Here is a 23,525-nt window from a genome sequence, read left to right on the forward strand (position 1 = left end):
TTCAAGTTTCCACATCACATTTGTGTAAGCTGAATATTGGACCAGAATTGGCTTCCATACTAGTTGTGATGTCACAAATCATGCTCATAGGCCCACCCCTTAAAACTCAATGAGTACAGACAAACTTTCCACTTTCAGTAGATGAATGTGAAAACAGCCTTCTAGTGTCAAACTCTGCACATACATCATTCTGTGTGTGGAGTGGAGGGAGACTTTTTATGTACTGTGCACATTATATAGACAATCACAGTAAGTCAGCCTGTGTCACCCTTCCTATTATTTATTTTACACATATGTGCGAGGTGACTAATAGTCTACTTTTTGAGGAGCAATTTTTGGCTATACTGCTTGGGATTTTGGGAACTCAATTTACTGTCACAGCCTGGTACTTCAGAGTCAGTTGTATTTACATTCAGTATAACTTTTTATGATTATCAATGGGAAAGAATATATACTGTTCAATAAATAATTATCATTCCACTCGATATCTAGGCGCTTGAGAGTGACTCAGAGGCAGGGTCAGAACGCAGGGACAGTGGCGAGGGTTCCATTGCTGAGGTAAGTGATGAAAGGGATTTGACAGTTTAGAATAATTTGTGGTGCAGACTATCTTCTCAGAATTTTATGGAAATCAATGGGGATATTGAATAGGAAACATTTAAGTCAAGGTGCACCATATGACCAGTATAGACAGGAGAGCCTCTATGCTCACTTTGAAACTGTAAATCCACAATGCACCCTCAAATCATTGTCATTTATTTTAAAGGCATATACTACCCAAAAATCAAAATTTTCCAGTGATCATCTTTCCTGTATATTACTCCAATGATGAATTGAATTGATATATCAAGGCAACAATCCTTTTTAAAAGTTTTCAGTCAGTTCTCAAAATGGGTCCAGTAGGCCCAAATGAAGCCTGTATTAGAAAAATACTGGACCTCCAGTTCATGGAAAGGGTTGCTGTGACATATGGATTCATTTCCTCATCATAAGTCACCTGCCTCTGAGCTTATACATGAGCAACAAACAAGAAATAGGCAGCCATAAACAAAACTGCAAGAAGTGTAGTCAAGTAACCAGTGCTTTCAAACACAGCCCAGCATCAACATGATACAATATGAGGAATTTATATTTTAGAAATGCAGAAAATCTTAGACAGGGATCTTTAATATTCTGTTTTTGTCAGTATAAAAAAGCCATTCCTGGGTAAGGGAAGAAATATTACCAGATAATTTCTTCACTTCTCTGAAACTGGCCACCGCCTTACAGGCCAAGAAGATCAGCCTGGTTGGCACCCTGGGGAAAACTAAGCATGAGTCGCCCCCCTCCGCAAAAGACCAAGCGGAGCTGTTCAGCACAAAAGGTGTTAAATGTGTAGAAGCGACGCTCACCATCTACCAGGGAAAGCTGAGGAATAATGTATGTTTGCTGAGCTCTGTGCACACAAGCATTGGCATCATCAATGGGCTGAAGGCAAAGCGGGAGTCGGTGACACTGGTGTGAATATAGCGTATGCAATAATTACGGTTTACTATATGCGATGATATGAATATTGATAAATGTATAATTAAACTTTATGTATATTTTGGTGTTGTTTGTTTTTTAAAAGATATCCTAACACAATAAATGCATTAATCTCCCATTTGGGTTATTTATCATTAGAGATTATAGAGTTTGGAATCTAGCGGTCAAAATGACAGCTTACGGCAATTCTAGTAAGTTTGGAATTCTGGCACTTCTAGTGTTAAGCTTCAATATCCATTCAGCACCATCACTGACTTAGTAAATGCTCTCAAAGCTATGCTGCCAGAAGTTTGTGCTCTATTTACACAAGTAGATTCTTAGACTAGGTTAGACTTCTTCTTGTAGTGCCATGCTCCTCAGCTGAAGCAGAACGAAGCTTCAGTGCCTTAAGAAGGCTTAAGACATGGCTCTGCTCCTCCATGAGTCAATGTCATTTGAACACTGCCACATCCACCAAGACAAACTTGATCAAGTTGACATAGGAGAGATTTGCCAGCTCTTTATCTCTGCAAATGATAATAGAATGTGTGTTTTGGGCCCTGTTAAAAAAGGAAGGACTTGTTTTGTAACCTCAAGCTGTAGGTTCCTTTCGGCAAAAATCTGTATGCCTGTAGCTTTAATTGATGCGCATGAGTGAACTATGACTTTATAGTGCTTGTTTTGGAACTGCTATACTTTGGTCACTGTCAGGTGTGTCTCTTGAATCAAGGCTATAGAAATTCCAGGCATCAAGTGCACTTAATCGGCGAGTTCAGACCACGAACATTCCAGCTCAAAATACTAAGATTAGTCATCTAAACGGTGGTATACAGGAGTTACAAAATATGTAGACAGTCCACTGAATATGAATAGTGAAGTAGTAAATAATACTGAGTATGCCTCTTAGGAGCAATTGGCTGCTCAGTACATCAAACACAGACAAGCAGAGGACTTAACAACAAAACTATACAAAAAGAGGCAAACCGCCAGGTCCTTGTAACACCTAAGGTTTGCATGTAACATGCACTTGGCATTCAGGTGGTGCATACACTGCAAGGCTACCCTCTACAGGCTCCTCCCCTCGTGTGTCGTATGACGTTCACTTAAAAAATTAAAAATTAAAAGAAAACCCACCTCAAAAGTTGGTAAGCTGCTAGATGTAATGTTACCTATACTCATAAAACCTCACCGCTGTAGGCTCCATGTGAGAAATAAAACAAGCTGTGGAACATTGTTGATAAACCAACTTAGCTAAGCAGTAGGAAATTGAACAGAAACTCCCCTAAAGGGAGTGAACAATAGCAACTATATTTAACTCTGAGTCCCTTAGGCTACAGTGCGCTGGAGACAGCCTGATGTTGAAAGGCCATCTAGCTGTGGACAGGTTAACTCACTGTGGCAGTGATGATACGTCCATCTAGTTGTTGCCTGGTTGCTGGTGCGGAGTTGTGAAATCTAAGCATTGTAGAGCAGGTGGAGGCTGAAAGGTGTTCTGGATAAAGTCATCAGCTTCATGTGGCGTTGATGGTCTGCCCACAGTAAGTGATTTTCAATTGAGTTGGGTAGAGCAGGACTGGCTGGAGCCCAAGTGAAGTCATCTTCTTGTGGACTGGGGCAAAATCCCTCCTTTCGCTCGAGATCAGAGTGCAGGGGCGGTTAGCATAGTTTTCTGTAGTAACATTAATGTAAAGTTTATGAGCTCTCTCTATGCGTATAACCCAATCTCCCAGTGAAGGGATCCACTTCGGCAAGTTTATGTTGAGAAAACTAATCACGTCCGATCCTTTCACGCCTTTAGCCCAAACAGTCTCACATTGGAACTCCGGCTACAATCGTCCATCTGAGTCATCTTTTGAGGTGAGGTCCCCTACTTGACATTGAAGATCATTAGCTTGTTGTTTGCTAGCTCTCATCATATCCTGTATTGCATCAAACCTAGCTGAGTTGCCCTGAATGGCTTTGTGTGAGAACTCAAGATCTTCAGCCAACGCACCCACACTAAACACAGAATGTTGAATTTGACGCTGTAGTTTAGCTAACTGTGGAGTGAGGATACTGTTGACTGCTTCTTTCACTGCCAATTATGAGGTGGTGAGAAACTTAACATTACACAGCAAATTTTAGAGGTAAATTTTAGGTTTAGAGCTCAGAGGGAGTGTATGTCAGACTAACTAACTAAAGACTTGACTGCTAACTATTTCTTGGGGAAAAAATCTAAATCTGATTATTAAGGCTTTCAGAAGATACATCACTAAACATAAGCACATTATGGATGTGCAGTAAGGGACAGATGCATAGATTCAGTGTTTTGTCTCCATTGAACTAACCAGATGCTTTATGTATTGGTATTTTTTCTCTTTTTTTCCCCCAAGGCACATTTCCATGACTCTCCCAGCCAGCTTCAGAGGGAAGAACACTACCAGACCAGACTATGAGCATCAGAACTCCAACCTGTATGCTATCTCAGGTCAGAAACATCCTTAAAATCACAAATGTCTTTTTGAAATGTGGCTATCAAACTCATGCAACACATGGTGTTGTTATGCCTTGATTCCAACGGGAACAGCTGTGTAACGTCACATCTGCGACCCAGTTTTGTTTCGTCATCTGCACAGCTTCATACCCCACCAGGAGCGTTTCAGAAGCGGAGTTTTTTGCCTGTCTGATTTTGTTGGCTTGTACAGATTTGGTTAATTTTTGTCTGTTTTAATTGTGTTTATTGTTGCTATACGATCAGGAGTCTGCACAGGGAGTTTTATTTGAAAATTGATTGGATTTTCTGTGCCTTCCTGTGTCTGACTTCCTGCCTGGTGCGTTGTGCTCTATGTAGCTTGACAAGGCTTTCGTCAAAAATAGACCAGCCACGTATTCTCCGTGGAGCAGAGAGCCACTTCTGGGACGCTTCTGAAATACACTGCAGCACATCTGGTGGTATCACAAGCATTGTCTAGAATAGTTGCGATCAGCTTCAGCCATCGCGACGCAGCCGTGCCCGGTTGAATCAAGCTGTCAGTGTGTGTTAAAATGTACTTTAAATGCTACAATTTCCCCTATTGGCTTCAGAAGATCAAACTAGGAACGGCAGGACTTTTCAGAGGTACAAAAGCCAGCAAAGCAAAGTCTGAAGCAGCCTTCCAGTTACAAGTTCTAATTAGTATGCTGATGATAACATATCAGAGCTGTGCAGTTATCTGAATATAATGTACACCCGTCCAGCCTTTCAGAAGGAAGTATTCTGGGCCCATGTTATGACAACCATTAAAACTGCACAAAGAGCAGATCCAACCTGAAACAGAACTTACATTATCATTCATATTACCATTTTCTAGGAAGAGGTTTAGGCAGTGTGGTACAGAACTCTGGTGATCCTCTGACTTTTCCTCTGGAGTTTCAGTTTGTGCAATACTTATGTAGAAAAGACTGCTAGATTCCCTGATATGAACATTCACTGGCCTCTGTCACTAGCCTATTAGTGACTACCAATCAGGTTGGAGCATTTCTGGGACTCTTAGTTCACTGAGGTAGCTCTGTGAGATGGTTAAGCAGCTGTTCAATGAGCAGGGGAGTTGGACTTTTAGTTGCTCAGTTGCTGCAGCTGAAGAAACAGCTCATATGGAGTTTTAAGAAGCTGCTTGTTGCTGTTGTGTGCGTGCAGCTATTTGTAAGTGCCAAACCTTTATATTAGTAATTGTATGGTTTATTATTTGTTTTGGAAGGCTAATAATGTTTAGTATGCTGTTCCTCACAGTTTTATATAGTAGTTTAAATAGCTACATAGTGATCTGCTTAGTGTGTGTGTAGTTTAACAAATGCTGCATTTATTCCATTTTAAAATTTCATATTTTTCATTGCTGTTAATAAGATTAAGTGATAGTCATATGTTAAAGTGAGTTAAAGTGTTAAATCACAAGTTGTCAATTCATTTGCTACTGAATATGTTAATCTAGCCATTGTGTAGATATGGAGATTTGCTTATTATTAGGGTTTATTTTATTTTGGCATTTGGTTTATACCTCTGTTCTTTTGTATAGAACTATACACTAACCAACAAGTGGACAAGTAGACTGTGTTGACTGGTGTGGTGACAGTTTTCAATAAATAACCTAGAAACCAATTTAATACTTCATCCCTGACCAGTGTTGCCAACTCTTTTCCAATGAAAGTAGCTAGCACTAGCTCCAAAAGTCGCTAGATGATGTCATTCGCTCGTTTGCATATTGGTGTTGTCATTGCGTGTTCATTTGCATAAAGCTTTGTGATTGTGTTGGTTGCAGCAAGGGATAGATCGCCTAAAGCTATACAAAGGTAGATAGCAAAGTCTTTTGCCAAATAATCACAAACTCAAGATCAAACGAACTATTTACATATTTACAAACTATAGGAACACCCTAATCCAGAGATCCAGAGAGAGAGAGAGTGAGAGCGAAGCTCAAACAAACTATTTACTATTTAAGTTCCAATCCAGAGAAAGTTTCAGAGCGAGAGCGTCAACATAACCATAGAAACTCACTACAACTGAGTTCCCACTCCTGCAGTGGGTGGCATCCTCCTGCCTGCCCCACACCTACTGACTGCCTGTGCATGGCTCAAGAGGAGAGGGAGCAATTCTGCACCGTTGGCAGGAGAACCTGTGATTACTCTGAGCAGCAGGCAATGGAATCAATTACAATATATTTAAATAGATTTCTCGCTTTTTCCCAGATGATCTGAATAAGTCGCTACATTTGTCGCTAGTCGCTTTTTAGAAATAAAGTCGCTAAGAGGGTCTGAAAAGACGCTAAATCTAGTGAGAAAGTCGCCAAGTTGGTAACACTGTCCCTGACCAGACGTGTGTGGCTATTCAACATACCGAACCAGAAAATTTAAAGATTACAGAGAGTCAGTTCTTGAGACTTCCTTTCAACTTGGCTTTATGACCAAATACAGTTGAGGTCAAAAGTTTGCATACACTTGTAAAGAACATGTACAGTATATCATGGCAGTCTTGAGTACCAGTAATTTCTACAATTCTTATTTTTCTGTGATGGAATGATTGGAACAATTCAATTCAATTTTATTTATATAGTGCCAATTCATAACAGAAGTTATCTCATTGCACTTTTCCTATAGAGCAGATCTAGACCGTACTCTTTATAATACGGTCTTTGTCACAAAAAAACATTCCTGCACTTTGGTTCTTTTATCAATATATTGTGGAAATATGACAATCTGCTGGGTCAAAAATATACATACAGCAACTTGAATTATGAATTTCGGTGATGTAGAAAGTTGTGTCAATCAAATTTGTTTTGTGGCATGGTCTCTTTACTTCTTTTTTAAAAAAAAAACAATTTTAATCTCTTCTGGAAATGCCCAGCTTTCTTCTGTCGTGATGGCATTCACCCCTGGACTAAGCAACAATTTATTTCACACAATTTGGAACTCTCCCTCACCCTGACTACCTATCATCGGATGTCAACTCCTGGTCACTTCCAGTCTACTCCAGCAAACCTCTCCCTCTCCTACAGACCACACTAGTTCCCCCTTGTGGTTAGGAATGCCTACTACCCGGGAGACAACAACAACAACAACCCTCTCAAATACAATAGCCATGGTGTCCAGACAAAGACTACATTTGAGAAATGTACATTTGTATGCAAAAGTTTAGGAACCCCTGACAATTTCCATGATTTTCATTTATAAATATTTGGGTGTTTGGATCAGCAATTTTATTTTGATCTATCAAATAACTGAAGGACACAGTAATATTTCAGTAGTGAAATGAGATTTATTGGATTAACAGAAAATGTGCAATATGCATCAAAACAAAATTAGACAGGTGCATAAATTTGGGCACCCCAACAGAAAAATCACATCAATATTTAGTAGAGCCTCCTTTAGCAGAAATAACAGCCTCTAGACGCTTCCTATAGCCTGTAATGAGTGTCTGGATTCTGGATGAATGTATTTTGGACCATTCCTCCTTACAAAACATCTCCAGTTCAGTTAGGTTTGATGGTTGCCGAGCATGGACAGCCCGCTTCAAATCACCCCACAGATGTTCAATGATATTCAGGTCTGGGGACTGGGATGGCCATTCCAGAACGTTGTACTTGTTCCTCTGCATAAAGGCCAGAGTAGATTTTGAGCAGTGTTTTGGGTCGTTGTCTTGTTGAAATATCCAGCCCCGGCGTAACTTCAACTTTGTGACTGATTCCTCAACATTATTCTCAAGAATCTGCTGATATTGAGTGGAATCCATGCGACCCTCAACTTTAACCAGATTCCCAGTACCGGCACTGGCCACACAACCCCACAGCATGATGGAACCTCCACCAAATTTTACTGTGGGTAGCAAGTGTTTTTCTTGGAACGTTGTGTTCTTTTGCCGCCATGCATAACGCCCCTTGTTATGACCAAATAACTCAATCTTTGTTTCATCAGTCCACAGCACCTTATTCCAAAATGAAGCTGGCTTGTCCAAATGTGTGTTTGCATACCTCAAGCGACTCCGTTTGTGGCGTGTGTGCAGAAAAGGCTTCTTTCGCATCACTCTCCCATACAGCTTCTCCTTGTGCAAAGTGCGCTGAATTGTTGAACGATGCACAGTGACACCATCTGCAACAAGTTGATGTTGTAGGTCTTTGGAGGTGGTCTGTGGTCTGTTTTTGACCGTTCTCACCATCCTTCGCCTTTGCCTCTCCAATATTTTATGTGGCCTGCCACTTCTGGCCTTAACAAGAACTGTGCCTGTGGTCCTCCGTTTCCTCACTATGTTCCTCACAGTGGACACTGACAGCTTATATTTCTGCGATAACCTTTTGTAGCCTCCCCCTAAACCATAATGTAGAACAATCTTTTTTTTCAGGTCATTTGAGAGTTGTTTTGAGGCCCCCATGTTGCCACTCTTCAGAGGAGAGTCAAAGAGAACAACAACTTTCAATTGGCCACCTTAAATACCTTTTCTCATGATTGGATGCACCTGTCTATGAAGTTCAAGGATTAATGAGCTCACCAAACCAATTGTGTGTTCCAATTAATCAGTGCTAACAGGTATTCAAATCAACAAAATGACAAGGGTGCCCAAATTTATGCACCTGTCTAATTTCGTTTTGATGCATATTGCACATTTTCTGTTAATCCAATAAACCTCATTTCACTACTGAAATATTACTGTGTCCTTCAGTTATTTGATAGATCAAAATTAAATTGCTGATCCAAACACGCAAATATTTATAAATGAAAATCATGGAAATTGTCAGGGGTTCCTAAACTTTTGCATACAACTGTACATAGACCATCTGGTGCCCGTCTCAGAAACCTTATTACAATCTCTCATAAGTTTCATTCTGTTCAGGGACATCCCAGTCCAGAGAATGTTTTTAACACACTAAACTTGGTCAAATTGAATGTCAGGTCTTTAGCAGGCAAGTCACTTTTAATTGATTGAAAAATAGGATAGCCTTGATGCTTTAATAATCAGTAATTACAGGCCCATAGCAAATCTGCCGTTCCTAAGTAAAAGAATTGATAATTGATAGTAGTTGTCCCTACAACTTAACAGTTTCCTAACCTCCAACAATACTCTTGATGTCTTCCAATCTGGATTTTGGTCCCACCACAGCACTGAGACTGCTCTATTAAAGGTTTTTAATGACATTCGTTTTAATATGGACTGCGGAAAAATCTCAGTTCTAGTTCTTTTGGACCTTAGTGCTGCATTTGATACAGTAGACCATGACATTCTAGTAGGCAGACTGGAAAAATGGGTAGGGCTTTCTGGCACAGTCCTAAACTGGTTTAACTCTTAACTTACAAGACAGAGACAAGACATATTTAGAGATTTATACTTTCTTATTTTCTTGTAAATGTACTCCTCACTTTTTAATTCTTAATGTCTTTCTAGCTTTTATCTTGTGGCTCTCGTCTTTTGCATTTTTAATTGTAAACTATTTTATCATTATTGTTTTTAATTCTTTAAAGCATTTTTAATTGCCTCAGTGTATGAAATGTGCTATACAAATAAAGTTGCCTTGCCTTGCCTATTTGGCCACAATGGCCACAGAAATATGTTTGGAGGATAGAAGATGAGGCCTTTAACCCCAAGAACACCATACCTACCGTCAAGCATTGTGGTGGTAGTATTATGTTCTGGGCCTTTTTTGCTGCCAGTGGAACTGGTGCTTTACAGAAAGTAAATGGAATAATGAAGGAGGAGGATTACTTCCAAATTCTTAAGGAAAACCTAAAATCATCAGCCAGAAGGTTGGGTCTTGGACTTAGTTGGGTGTTCCAACAGGACAATGACCCCAAACACACATCAAAAGTGGTAAAGGAATGGATAAACCAGACTAGAATTAAGGTTTTAGAATGACCTTCCCAAAGTCCTGACTAAAACTCAATCGAGAACATGTGGACTGTGCTGAAGAAACAAGTCTGTGTCAGAAAGCCAACAAATTTAGTTGAACTGCACTGGATGCTGTCAAGATGAGTGGTCAAAGATTCAACCAGAAGCTTGTGGATTGCTACCAAAAGCGCCTAATTGAGGTGAAAATGGCCAAGGGACATTTAACCAAATATTAGCATTGCTTTATGTATATTTTTGACCCTGCAGATTTGGTCAGAATAAATTCATAAAAGAACCAAAATTCATGAATGTTTTTTGTGACAAAGTGCATGTGCTCCAATCATTACATCACAGAAAAAAGAGTTGTAGAAAATATTGGAAACTCAAGACTGCCGTGACATACATGTTCTTTACAAGTATATGTAAACTTTTGACCACAACTGACGTTCTGATGTTCCCATCAGCTTCTGCTGTACTTTGTGTTTAATGCTAATTAGCTAATGTTAGCATGCTAACAGACTAAACCATGATAAATTTTGCCTGCTAAACATCATGTTAGCATTATCATTGTAAGCATGTTAGCATGCAGCATGTAGCATTCAGCTCAAAGCAATGCTGTGCGTAAGTACAGCCTCACAGAGCCACTAATTCGACTCTAATAAAATTTTATTTTCCGCAACAGATTATTCTATTTCGAGACTTGGATAATTGTAGTCTTTTTTCCCAACTGTAGCCACACATTAAATAAAATTGTCAAAAAAATTAAGCAAGCACAAGCAGCGCTCTGACAATTATTATTTCGCTGACTTTGAAATTCATTTTGCCCGTCTGTGTGGTATTTTGGTGCATAGGTGGGCGGAGAGGAACAAACGATGGGAGATACATTTAAATTGTCATAAAAAATGACATTCATTGTGTTTAAGTCTGCATTGATTTATAAATGAATGAGTAAATGATTTTTATAGTATCTGTTGTCCACAGTTGCTTTATAGTGTATGAAAAGCTTCTCCTTCAGTTCATTAAATCCCTGTAGCCATCTGAAGACAGGATTACACATACATTGATAAATCTGCAGCCTCTGATTTGAGAAGTGCCGCAGCATTACACACACTGTTCACTCTGTTTACCTTCATTAAATCATATGCAAATGACACCAGGCTGCTAGAGACACAGACACACCTCCACACACATCAGACTGGTTGGTTAGAACACGGTATTCTGCCAGTTTATGCAGGAGACATTGGAAGAATGGGGCTCATTAATACTGTTCATCATTGCCTCCTTTCCAACTTTATTTTTTAGCAAAAGTAGTGTTTCATGTTTTATTCTTGATATACATTATGGTGCAAATGCTGCGGTCACATCAGTTATCATATGATGTGACTATTTACAAAGTGAAATGCAGTAGAATTGTGACTGAAATAAGGTTGGATTGATGCGATCATGTAAGTGGCTTCATCAGAATTTTTGTATTTGTTTCTATCATCATTGTAGTAATTAACTGTTAAAAAACCCCACACCATCTGCCTCTGCCTGCAGATTTGTGGTGCTGTCTGTTCACATCGCGACGCTCTGCACCATCCAGACAACAATATGATTTCTGTTCCTTGTTTGTTGAATCATGTTGTCGAATCATGTTGTCATACTTCACTGTGATTGGCTCAGTTGTTTCAGAGCAATGAGACCAGTGATGTGACTGAGTGAATTAATTAATCACCACAACCTCTGATCTAGGCTTGGGCAGTATCGAGGTATTACGGTATATCAGGGTATTTAGAAATCCCGAAGGTATGATTTTCAATACCGTCAAAAATACAGACGCTCCTCTTTCTATTAAACTGATAAAGAGATGCTGTATTGAGGTTAGGGTTGAGTGATATGTTAAAATTTGCCAACCAGCCACCATCAGCCCAACAACCGGTGTGCAGCAGCAGCAACCCCCCCGTAGTTTCAGCTGGGAGATGTTGCTCAAGCTCTCTTAACTTTACTAGACTAATAAATAAACTATCAAAATGTCAAGAAAATAAATACTCTTACACTTATTTTCCTTATTAAATAGAAAACTACAACCGTACACCTTCTGAATTCAAGTTTCTCTCTTTCACAGAACTAAGACTAATTGCCTTGTTAACTCATCTCAAACACACTTCATTCAAACTCGACAGAAACAAAATTTCCAAGAATTACCTACTCTGGTTTGGTAGGAAAAAAACCTTAATTCACTGAGTTAGATGGGAAAAGTATTCTGGCTCTACAGCTGTTTTTCCCCGCTGCCTCTCTCTGCTGTTGCTGGCCTTTTTGTGCTACTGAGTTAGCTTGCTGAACGAGAGTCTGTCGCTGAGCAATGGCTCTCACTCGTTCTTTGGAGGCAGACCATTAAATTAGCAAAACAAAATGACAAAAATCAGCCCCAAAAAAACCCCCAACAGATTACCGTTATATTCGTCCAACCCTTGTGGCTGTGTAGCCACTGTGTGTGTTTTGGAGGCACGCACCTGTATTAATGGGACGGTCTAGCAGCAATCTAACAGCACCATAACTCAAGAGTTTTATTCATTGTAGAAAGTTGATTTAATTAAAAAAAAAAAAGACTAATCTGATGTATCACTTAATTCAAATTGAGGATTTTGTTCGAGGATTTTGTATTTTTTTTCTGGTGATGACATCACAAAATATGACGACAGACATTCGTTCTAAAATCTCAATATAAGCTTTGGAAAAAACATTTTTGGTACAGCCCTACTAAGTAGGCTAATTGCATATTAGAGATTTGTTGGCTAGACAGTGTCATACATGCTACAATGACTTCTATCACCAGCAGCTCAGCTTTTACGTTGTTGTTTTCTTCCCCCACAAATACCGTCATATACCGTATACCCTGAAATGTTAGGAAGGTATGAAAAAACAGATACCGCCGAAGCCTACTCTGATCAATATTCCACTTTACCCAGCCCTTTTACACTTTGTGCTGCTGCATTTACATGAACCCAAATGGCAGGTGGAGACGCTCACACAGTCAATGTGCCCAAAAACTTCTTTGCTCTGGTCGTTGTGCTTGTGCGATTAAAATAGGACCTAAAATACTGTTGTCGTTTTTTGTAAATTTGTGAATAAATGGTTTTTCTGTTACTTCTTTGCTGCTACTGTAAAAGACACATTTATGTAGCACTTATTTGAACTGTCTCTTTCAGCAATGGATGGCGTGCCTTTCATGATCTCTGAGAAGTTTGCCTGTGCCTCGTCCGATGTAAGTTGCCTGAGTTGGGTCTTTAGTCTTCAGGTGGCAGGTTTACCTGATAGTGGGTCACAGGTTTTATCCTCCTATAGCAGAGGTGTCCAGTCGTAAATGGAGGAAGCCGGGATCGCCTTCCTTTTGGTGGACGACCCCCTCTACCACCAAGCCACAGCCGCCCCAGTCGTGTGCTTTAACACCTCTGCTCAAGTTCTGCACTTTATGTTCAATATAACCAGTGTAAAAAAAACAAAAACAGAATGCTTAACCTGTAAGCCAATGCTCATACTGGTAGATATTCTGTAAAAGTACAACAGATTTGAAATATGTATAGCAGTAAAAGATTGAAAGTACTGTATTGCTAACACTATAGTTATTGAAGTTGAACTTATTTATATAACTGGACAACTAAATAACCGTCACTGCTCTCCATATTCAGCTGCAGCAGGTTGATCTGATGGGCATTACAATCAAGTCACTGGCTGAGATTGAGAAAGAGGTGAGTAGACAAGTAATCAAGTTGGAGTTACTACAGTTCCGTAAAATATTAACTTATGTTCCGTTAATGATAATGAATGAATAACAAATGCATTCTTATTTTCGTAGTTTTGTCCATCATTTTTATTGGTTATGATAACAGTACTCGCCAAAGTAATAGCTGAGATATGGGAACATCTGTGACGTCTCTACAACAAAGTCAGACGGGTGTACAAACATGAGCAGTCAGGTGATCAGACAGGTTGTTAACAAACCACCAGATTATGTACACCTCTTTATTTGGAGGTCAGACTGAAAATGAGCATACCTGTAATGTTGATGATAATCCCTCATTACCCATATCTTTGCTGTTGCAATATTGCTATAAACAAGCAAGTTGTAATAAACAGAAATTATCCTCCTTTAACTGCTGTGGTTTGACTTGATGAATGTGTGGGAAGTAATGGCCATTTAAAAATAAATCCAACAGGTGATGTGACATCTTCCTTACATTGCCATTTACGGTGTCAATAAATAGTAATTACACACTGTGTCCATCAGAGGCCAGTGTGGTCCTTGGTTTGATCTACTGTATTGTTGTAAATCACAGATGTTTTGCAGATGATTTCAGGTATCCTTTGGGCTCTGCACACCGACACCGACACCTCACCTCACTGATTCACTCATGTTTGATGAATTCAGTGTAGAGTTGGATGATTTTTGCCATACTATAGTACAAAGTAATAATGTTTGACTCTCCCTCTGTCAGTATGATTACAGTTTCCGCACAGAGCACAGTGCAGCAGCTCGCCTGCCTCCCAGTCCAACACGGACCTCCATGAGCTCTGAGGCCTGAGGATCCCCTCCTAACCTCTCCTAACAACACTTTCCCCATACGGACACCAGCAGGAGAGACCTGTACACAACTACTGATGACCTGCCCACAACAAACAGTCCCAAACATCTGTACTGAGAAGAAAGGGGGGAAAAAAAGGATTTGGCGGGTCTGGCTTAACCCCCTACATTCAAAATTGATGACCTGGCTTTTAAAATGAGATGGAATTGCCCATTGTTGGACAAAACAGACCTTTCTTGCTCAAGGAAATTGAAAGAAATCTCACTCATATGATTTAAAAATACATTTCTTTTCTCAAAAGAATCGTGAAGTGTTGTTCACTGTAATACAAATAACCACGCCCCATCTGAAGGACTTGTTACAAACAAGATAAAAGGATTAAAAGGATAATTTATTTTAAAGGAGGGCACCTGTTAGGCCTTTGCTCTCTGAAATGGAATGAGAGTCTGAGAGCAGCCATCATATTTGCCTTCCTCGTTCATGACACACCTGCTGCTCTGTCATTGCCCTGAGTCAAGGCACCAGGAGGGCACATCATCCCAGTGTTACAAAAGGAAACTTCATATCATTGGATTTTATTTTCAACCTTATACTGGTCTTAATGGGGAATTATTCTCAAGTTCTCTAGATGTTACTGTAATATAGTGGTGACTGAGTGCACTTTGTTTGGGAATTTCAGTGTGCTTCCTGTTTGCCACAGATATTCTGTTAACCACTCCTTCACTGTCTCTGTACTTGAGCCAGCAGCTTGGCTTACATAGAACCACTATTACTGTTTTAAAGGTTGACACTGGTTACACTGCTGGACTACACATACCACTATTCTTATGATTTTTGTTAACCATTGCTACTGTAATATCTGCTATTTTTTAGGACTGGGTATCATTTTTCCATATTAGTGATGATAGAAGAGTTTTGATACCAAATACCAAAACAATATTTTCAATACATTACTTTAAATAACTATTAATATAAAAAAATTCTAAAACAATCCTTTTCATGTAAATTTTAGCTAACACGCCTACTTAACATGTTCTAAAAAAATGCATTAAAATCTACTGCGCAGCACAGTACATTGCAGTCCTTCCCACTGTCTAACCCAAATGCGTTTCAATCACAATTTTTAGTCGACCATTTAAATTTTTGTGAACACAGCTGTCCACATCAGCAGTGTAACTCAGGCGGAACTGTGACCCATTACTGTTGGTCACACTCTCTCTATCACTTTTCAAATGACAACCTCAAACGAGAGTTACGTATGTAACTAGGGTTCTATGAATTCTGTCTAGCTGCTGTTACACTAGCTACTTCAACTCTATACAATCTACAGTTTACTGTTCATGTTGAATATATACTACAGACCTTGATATTAGAAGTAGAAACCCTTATGTTTCTAACAAAGTTGAACGATTAATTTGTTAGCACTACTATACAACTACAGCTTCCACTAAAATTGAGCTTATGGGAAATTGAGGTCACAAAAACCATTACATATTAAAGATTTTTTTGTGTGTGTGTGTTTCTTTTGTGAATTACCATCCACATCTTGACATAAAGAGTGTACCACACAACATACTCTTGGATGCCAACTTTCTGTACGTGATAGTTTTCGATACTCTGTGCCACGGACACATTTCGGTCGATACCAGAATAGGTGTTGAGTTTTGATACCCTGCCTGAGTTTCTTTACATTATCAGAACTATCTTTACTATTTTAAGTTTAAGTTGTTTTTTTTTTTTAGCACTGTGCTTAACAAACTTAAAGATGTAGTATAAGTGTCACAAATTGTAGTCCGTTCAAAATACATGAGAAAAGGCAAAGTTGAAGTGGTCTTTTTTTATTTGAGTACATTGGTTACATGTGAAAAAACTTTGTGCCTACAGACCATATTTATACTCTAACAATGGTAAGTCTTTAATTCAGTTTGTTTTCTCTCTACCCTTTTAAACAAACTGTTTCTTTTAGCTTCAATCTGTTTTAGAAGTCTGAACACATGTCAAATGGGTAAAAAAATAACACAAGCACTGTATAACAACATTGGATGTAGCAGCTTAAAGGGGCTGGCATGGAACCAGTTTAGGCAGGCAACAATCTTTGGCAATGGAAATGTTTCAAATGACTAAAGATGCAATTCAGGAAGTTGCTCCAATACTGGTTCCTCATTGGTGGAAAAGCCCTGTGAAAAACTAAAAAGTGTCTTGTAAAGAAAACTCCAATTACAAATAAAATTTTCAAAGTGCACCTTCAAGGGATAGTATCACAATAATTGTGGCCTAGGGTTATCCTGTAATCCAAATTATTAATTACATTCTAATCTTTAATTTTATCAATTAGGGCCTGACAATATTGGATTTTTGACACCAAATGCCAATATTGATAACTGCTGATTTCTTTGTTTTAGCATAACCATACAACACAAACGAACAAGATCCCTAAAATGTGGTTATTAAGAATTGTGACCAAGATATGCAGTGAGCGGGACATTTTACAGTGTAAAAATCAACTTGTCAGTATAAACTATCGAAACACTGTTTCTCAATGACCTCAAACATATCTGACATTTGTCATAAGTCTTATGAGCAAACATATATGCCGATACCAATATACCAGACATTCTCAAATACTGGCCAGGGCCTCATTTCCACTGTTTATTTTTTTATATATATTCTATCATGTTTTGTTTTCAGATCTGCTCCTGTTTTTTGAAAAGCACCAAGGATTTTGTTGAAGAACAATGACCCTGTTTTATTTTGCTTATTTCCCTCCATTTGTTTCATAAGACGGATGTTAGAAGATAACATTTTGTTGTACTTTTTTTCTTGCGTGTGTCTCTGCAACATTATCAAGTCATAAATGCGTGGATTAACTCCTTTTTATTTTATATTTTGTTTTTCTAATTCATTAGTCATTTCAGTATTGTGATATGTTTTCCCAAAGGCTCTGTTGTTTTCAGAAATGTAACATAGAATTGTCAATTGCACTGCTGACATGTTTTATGAGGGTGAGAAGAGAAACAGCCAATGTCCATGTGAAGCTCTGTGTATTTATCTGCCTGCTCTGTGGTAAGCTACATATGTATAATTTCTCAGCTGTGGTGTTTACTTTCAGTCTTGCTGAAACATTTAATATTTAACTCACATGGTGTCTGCATTAATAACAAATAACAATTCTGCTTCTCTGTTAGTTTGCATGTATGGTATCATGAGATGTCAGAGGTTTCAATAGGACAGTTCTTTTGTAGGTTATTGATCAAGATTTTGTCTCATAGATATTCACTAAAGAATGAACAGCATTAGTTGAATTTGTATTACACGGACGTTTTATTAAACTATGAAGAACTGAAATCCTTGACCTAAAGTTGAATTTTATTTTGGTAAGGATAGTGATGTCACTCAACTTCGAGCCTGATCAATACAGGATTTTTGAGGCTGATACTGATAAAGGTATCTGATAACTATATATTGTCCTATATTTCTTAAAACAAATATTTTTGATAAGGGTCTCTCAAATATGGTTCTTAAAGCCACCCACCACTCAAAAATGTGTTTTGCTTATTGTCACTTAACTTGGATGGTTGACCTTTGCTAATCTCTGTTAAAGATGTGTACGTACCAACATGATTTTGTGACATCACCACTAGTTTAGAAGCCAATCCTGGTCCAATATGCAACTTACAGCGTGTACAAGTGTGATGTGGAAACTTGAAGCCTACAGCACACATACACTGAGAATGAGAGAGAAGTAGGAAGTGTGCTTTTAAGAATTTCTAACTCGTTTATTTAATGTTTTGTGGAAAAACCATGTCAGACACAAATTATTAGTCAAAGGCTTGGAGTATTTTCATATGTATTAAAACATGTGTGGAGGGGATCTTTAAAAAAGAATTGTAGTGAGCTAGACATTTTACAGTGTGAAAATCAACTTGTCAGTGCTCTCTGGTAGACAAACTTTGTAATGGAGACACTGTTTCTAAATGACCACAAACATACAAATCTAGCATTTCTGTACTGACATCACAGATGTATTCGCGTGTATGTCTGCGGATAAGTCCCAAGTGTTACGGACAGACAGGTTGGAGACACTGAGGTGGAGAAAGAGATGTTTATTTCTCAACACAGCAATGAGGCAAACAGTGGATGAAAGGGTTAGGCGCACAGGAGTGCTGATACCATCCTTTATGTTGGAATGGGTGTTCGGGAGTCTCACACAAGTGAGTGCTGACGACATGGGTATTGGAAACAGGAGCACGGGAGAAGAAGAAGACACAGGTACAGGTGGGAGTCCAACGTTGTTTGGTTCTGCAGGAAACTGAGTCCTTGTATAAACGAGACCGGACACTGACTGAGGTGAGTGGGGAGTCTTTATACTGGTGGTGAGGTAATGCCGATAGGTTTCAGGTGTGTGATTAGAACTCAGGTGAGGGAGTGCACTGTGTCTGGGTGAGTGTGGAGCCTGGCGTATCCATGACAGTACCCCCCCCCTCCATGGCCCGCTCCTGAGGGCCGAGGAGGGCAGGTCGCGTAGGATGAGGGGCGTGGAAGACGTCGAGCAGGGTAGGATCAAGGATGTCGTGTCTGGGTACCCACGACCTCTCCTCGGGACCGTAGCCCTCCCAATCCACAAGGTATTCTAGAATGCCACCACGGTGGCGAGTCTAAGATGTCTTTTACTTGGTAAGTGGCTCCGTCGTCCAAGATGAGAGGCAGGGGGGGCTCTGCTGCTACGCCAGGCTCTGTGGAAATAGGAACAGAAGGGTGGTAAGGTTTGAGGAGTGATACATGAAATGTAGGGTGAATCTTGTATTGTGATGGCAATTGGAGTTGATACGTGACTGGGTTGATCTTCTTGGTGATGGTGAAGGGACCAATTAACCTGGGACTGAGCTTTCTGCAGGGCAGGTGCATCTTGATGTCTCAGGTCGACAGCCAGACCTTCTGACCGGGTTGGTATTCAGGAGGGGCGGATCGTCTCCGGTCGGCTGTCAGCCTGCATCTGCAGAGCACTCTTTGCAGCTGGCGATGGGCTGCGTCCCAGATCCTCTCGCTCTCTTGGAACCAGTAGTCGACCGCCGGGACCTCTGACAGTTCTCCCGACCACGGGAAGAGAGGGGGTTGGTAGCAGAGCACGTATTGGAAAGGAGTGAGTCCAGTGGCAGGTTGACGGAGTGAGTTCTGGGCGTACTCTGCCCAACCCAGGAACTGGTTCCAAGAGTCCTGGCGGCTATGCCAGAAGGTACGGAGGAAGCGTCCGATGTCTTGGATCTTCGTCTGCCCGTTCGTCTGAGGATGATAACCGGAAGAGAGGCTGACGGGCACACCTAGGAGGAAGAAGAATGCTTTCCATACTCGAGAGATGAACTGGGGTCCTCGATCGGAAATGATGTCCTCGGAGATGCCGTAATGTCGGAAGATGTGATTAAACATCAGTTCCGCGGTCTCCAGGGCCGTGGGTAGTCCTCTGAGGGGGATTAGTCAGCATGCCTTGGAGAACCTGTCCATGACTACTAGAATGCAGGTGTTATTGTCAGAGGGGGGTAGGTCGGTGATGAAATCCACTCCTAGGTGTGACCAGGGTCGGTTGGGAACGGGCAGCGGCAGCGGGCATAGCTTGCCGGATGGAAGGTGGCGTGGACTCTTCGACATGGCGCATTCCTGACATCCTCGCACGTACCTCCTCACATCACTTGCCATATTAGGCCACCAGAAGCATTCTCGTAGCAGCGAGAGGGTTTCATTGGCCCCTGGATGACCGGTGCCCAGAGAAGTGTGGGATGCGTGGATTAGTGGGGTGCGTTGTCTTAGAGGGATATATTGTAGTCCTGGGGGGCAGCCCGGCGGAGTGTGAGTGGAGGCATTGGAAGGAGGTATGGACATCTCGGACCACTGGATGGGGTTCACAATTAAGTGATTTGGAAGGATGGGTTCGGGTTCTTCATTGGAGTCTTCTGGGGCGTACAACCGGGACAATGCATCTGCCTTAACGTTCCGGGAACCAGGGCGATAGGAGATTTTGAAGTTGAAGTGTGTGAAAAAGAGGGCCCAGCGAGCCTGACGGGGGTTTAATCTTTTGGCATCTCGTAGGTATTCTAGATTCTTGTGGTCAGTGAGTACAGTGAAGGGATGTTTGGCACCCTCCAGCCAATGCCTCCACTCTTCTAGGGCTAGTTTGATGGCAAGGAGTTTGCGGTTTCCGATGTCATAATTTCTCTCTGCCGGGCTAAGTTTCCGTGAGAAGAAGGCGCATGGGTGGAGTTTGGTTGGGGTGCCCTGCTGTTGTGATAACACCGCTCCCACTCCTGTGGTGGAAGCATCCACTTCTACCATGAAGGTTGCTCGGGATCGGGATGAGCCAGGAGCGGTACGCCAGTGAAGGTTTCTTTTAGCTTGTTAAAGGCCTCATTAGTGGCGTGCGACCAGGACAGAGATTTGGGCTTATTGCGGAGGAGGCTGGTTAATGGATGAACGATGGTGCTGTAGTTTTGTATGAAGCGTCAATAGAAGTTGGAGAATCCAAGGATGGTATGTGTGTTTAAGAGCCCCTTTTATAGTTAAATAGTGAAGATGGAAGGTTTTGGCTTCTTTCTACTCCCCAACAACTGCACTGGACATAATGACTTCTTGAAATATTCAAATTTGTTTAACTGGAATTTGCATGTGAGAGGCCTACTCCTGATTTTACAATCATCCTCTTATTCACATATATTTTTATTAAGATCTGGCATTCATTAGTTCTGTGTGGTTGGGGAGTAGGAACCCCAAACTGGTGCTAGTACTAGACTTGTGTGTTTCAGGTCATTCTACTGGTTCTTATGTTCCCCTAGTAAACGGGGGAAACCATTTGATATGATTCAATGTTTTAATCTGCTCTCTAATATAAGTATTAATAAATATCAATAAACAGGGAATATTAAACTGAAAACAGACTATATTGCACAGGAGTATTAAACAGATAATATTGCACAATATTTCAGGTATTGCAGTGATGTTAATGATCTAATGTCCAGTTTAGTGACTTAGGGTCATATAGACTGACACTTAGAGAGAGGAGTTAAAGAGTTTGATGGCCACAGGCAGGAACTTCCAGTGGCGCTCTGTGGTGCTTTTTGGGGGGATGAGTCTTGCTTGGCTGAAGGTACTCCTTTTGTTTGAGCAGCACGTCATGCAGTGGGTGGGAGACACTGTCCAAGATGGCATGTAGTTTGGCCAGCATCCTCCTCTCTGACACCACCGACAGAGAGTCCAGCTCCACCCCCACAATGTCACTGGCCTTACGGATCAGTTTGTTGAGCCTGTTAGCGTCTGCTAACCTCAACCTGCTGCCCCAGCATGCAACAGCATACTGGATAGCACTGGCCACCACAGGCCTCAGCCTCCTCAGAAAATAGAGGCAGCTCTGGCCCTTCTTGTAAAGAGCTTGAGTGTTCTTAGTCCAGTCCAGTTTATTGTCCATGTGTACTCCCAGGTATTTGTAGTCCTCAACGATGTCCATATTGACCCCCTGGATGGAAACCGGGGTCACTGGTGTCTTGGCCCTTCGTAGATTTACAACCAGCTCCATTGACTTTGTCGCATTGAGCTGCAGATGGTTCTGCTCACACCATGAGACAAGGTTACCCACCACAGCCCTGTACTCAGTCTCATCACCACCACTGATACATCCCACCACAGCAGAGTCATCAGAAAACTTCTGAAGGTGGCAGGACTCTGTGTGGTAGCTGAAGTCTGTGGTGTAGATGGTGAAGAGGAAGGGAGAGAGGACAGTCCCCTGAGGGGACGCTGTCCGACACACAGTGCTGCAGATGCACGTGCTGTGGTCTGCCAGTCAGGTAGTCAACAATCCAGGACATGAGGGGGGCATCCACCTGCATCGTTGCCAGCTTCTCCCCCAGCAGGGCTGGCCGGATGGTGTTCAAAGCACTGGAGAAGTCAAAAAACATGATCCTTACCGTGCTTGCCGGCTTGTCCAGGTGGGTGTAGATGCAGTTCAGCAGGAAGATGATGGCATCCTCAATGGGCCTCATGGGCCGCAGCTGTTCCAGCACCAGTCTCTCCAGGGTCTTCATTATGTGTGAGGTCAATGCCACCAGTCGTCAGTCTGGCGAGGGCCGTTAACCTGAGAGCCAGTTGAGCGGGGAGTAGGACTCTCCCAGGAAGATGGAGGAGGGGGGAGCAGTGGACTCAGAGGAGTCTGAGGGCAGACATCAGCTGAGTTAGAGAGGGGATGAGCAGGAGCCGGTGTGTCGAATCTGTTAAAGAACAGATTAAGTTCGTTGGCCCTGTCCAAGCTGCCTTCAACTCTTCTGCTGCCAGTTAGTCTGAAGCCAGTGATGGTCCAGTGATGGTCTTCATGCCAGACCTCTCTCATGTTGTTCTGCTGGAGTTTCCACTCCAACTTCCTCCTGTACTTCTCCTTGGCCTCAACTTTCCATGCAAGATACTTCATGATCTAATTATCTGTAATTATTTGAGCATACTCAATCTTCCAAGTGGATAAACCTTTTTGATTTTAAAGATCTATGACCTTTCCTCTAGTGCCACCCTGAGGACAAATTACACTACTTGAAAGGGTCTTAGATTAACAATCTTGTCAGTATATTTGGTCGATCCTCTGGTGTAATGAAAATCGCAGCCTTTAAGGACCTCGAGTACATTTTCAGAAATGTCTGTGTCCCATTAAAGCTTCAAAGCCCAATTAACAGTGAGCATCAAAGAATACATGCCAACATAAGCATCTCATAAGGCATAAGTGTGGTTGTCTTCCATTGCTTGAATTTGCATACATGTTGAAGGTTCTGAGAGCAAACTGTTGGTGGTTCATTTCTCCACAAACATGAGTCTACAGCAAATGTGGCTTCTCCTGTCACTGCTGCCCCACCTTTATAGAGTGGAGTAAACAACATTCGTTGATAGACATCTGGAGCTGCATCACTACACTACCACAGAAGGCAGAAGTGGAAAAACTCAATGTACGTTTGACCTTACTTTCTTACACATTGTGAACACAAGTAAGATTGTTTCTGTTCTAAATCACAGTGACAGTTGTTCCATTCCATGTGAGACGTTTTAATAAGTATGCAAATTATAAGAATTACAATTTCCCTTAAAGAAATTCAGCAGGCAAACTGAAATGC

The 23,525-nt window shown here is 41.1% G+C and overlaps 1 protein-coding gene across 8 annotated transcripts in view; it reads left to right on the forward strand.

Annotated features, from left to right (window-relative positions):
- The window catches only part of mvb12ba (multivesicular body subunit 12Ba), a 41,907-nt gene extending 24,168 nt beyond the window's left edge, over nt 1-17,739 (forward strand). For 4 of the 8 annotated variants that reach the window (XM_044173448.1, XM_044173447.1, XM_044173446.1 and 1 more), the window contains 5 exons: nt 494-558; nt 3,876-3,970; nt 13,021-13,076; nt 13,501-13,560; nt 14,308-17,739. In XM_044173448.1, the coding sequence (XP_044029383.1) occupies nt 494-558; nt 3,876-3,970; nt 13,021-13,076; nt 13,501-13,560; nt 14,308-14,394 (363 nt within the window). In that variant the 3' untranslated portion in view covers nt 14,395-17,739. The other 4 variants (XM_044173451.1, XR_006375440.1, XM_044173450.1 and 1 more) reach the window with 4 other exon arrangements.
- Nucleotides 17,740-23,525: the final 5,786 nt, after the last annotated feature.

The sequence above is a fragment of the Siniperca chuatsi genome, linkage group LG18 (genome assembly GCF_020085105.1).
Source record: "Siniperca chuatsi isolate FFG_IHB_CAS linkage group LG18, ASM2008510v1, whole genome shotgun sequence".
NCBI lineage: Eukaryota > Metazoa > Chordata > Actinopteri > Centrarchiformes > Sinipercidae > Siniperca > Siniperca chuatsi.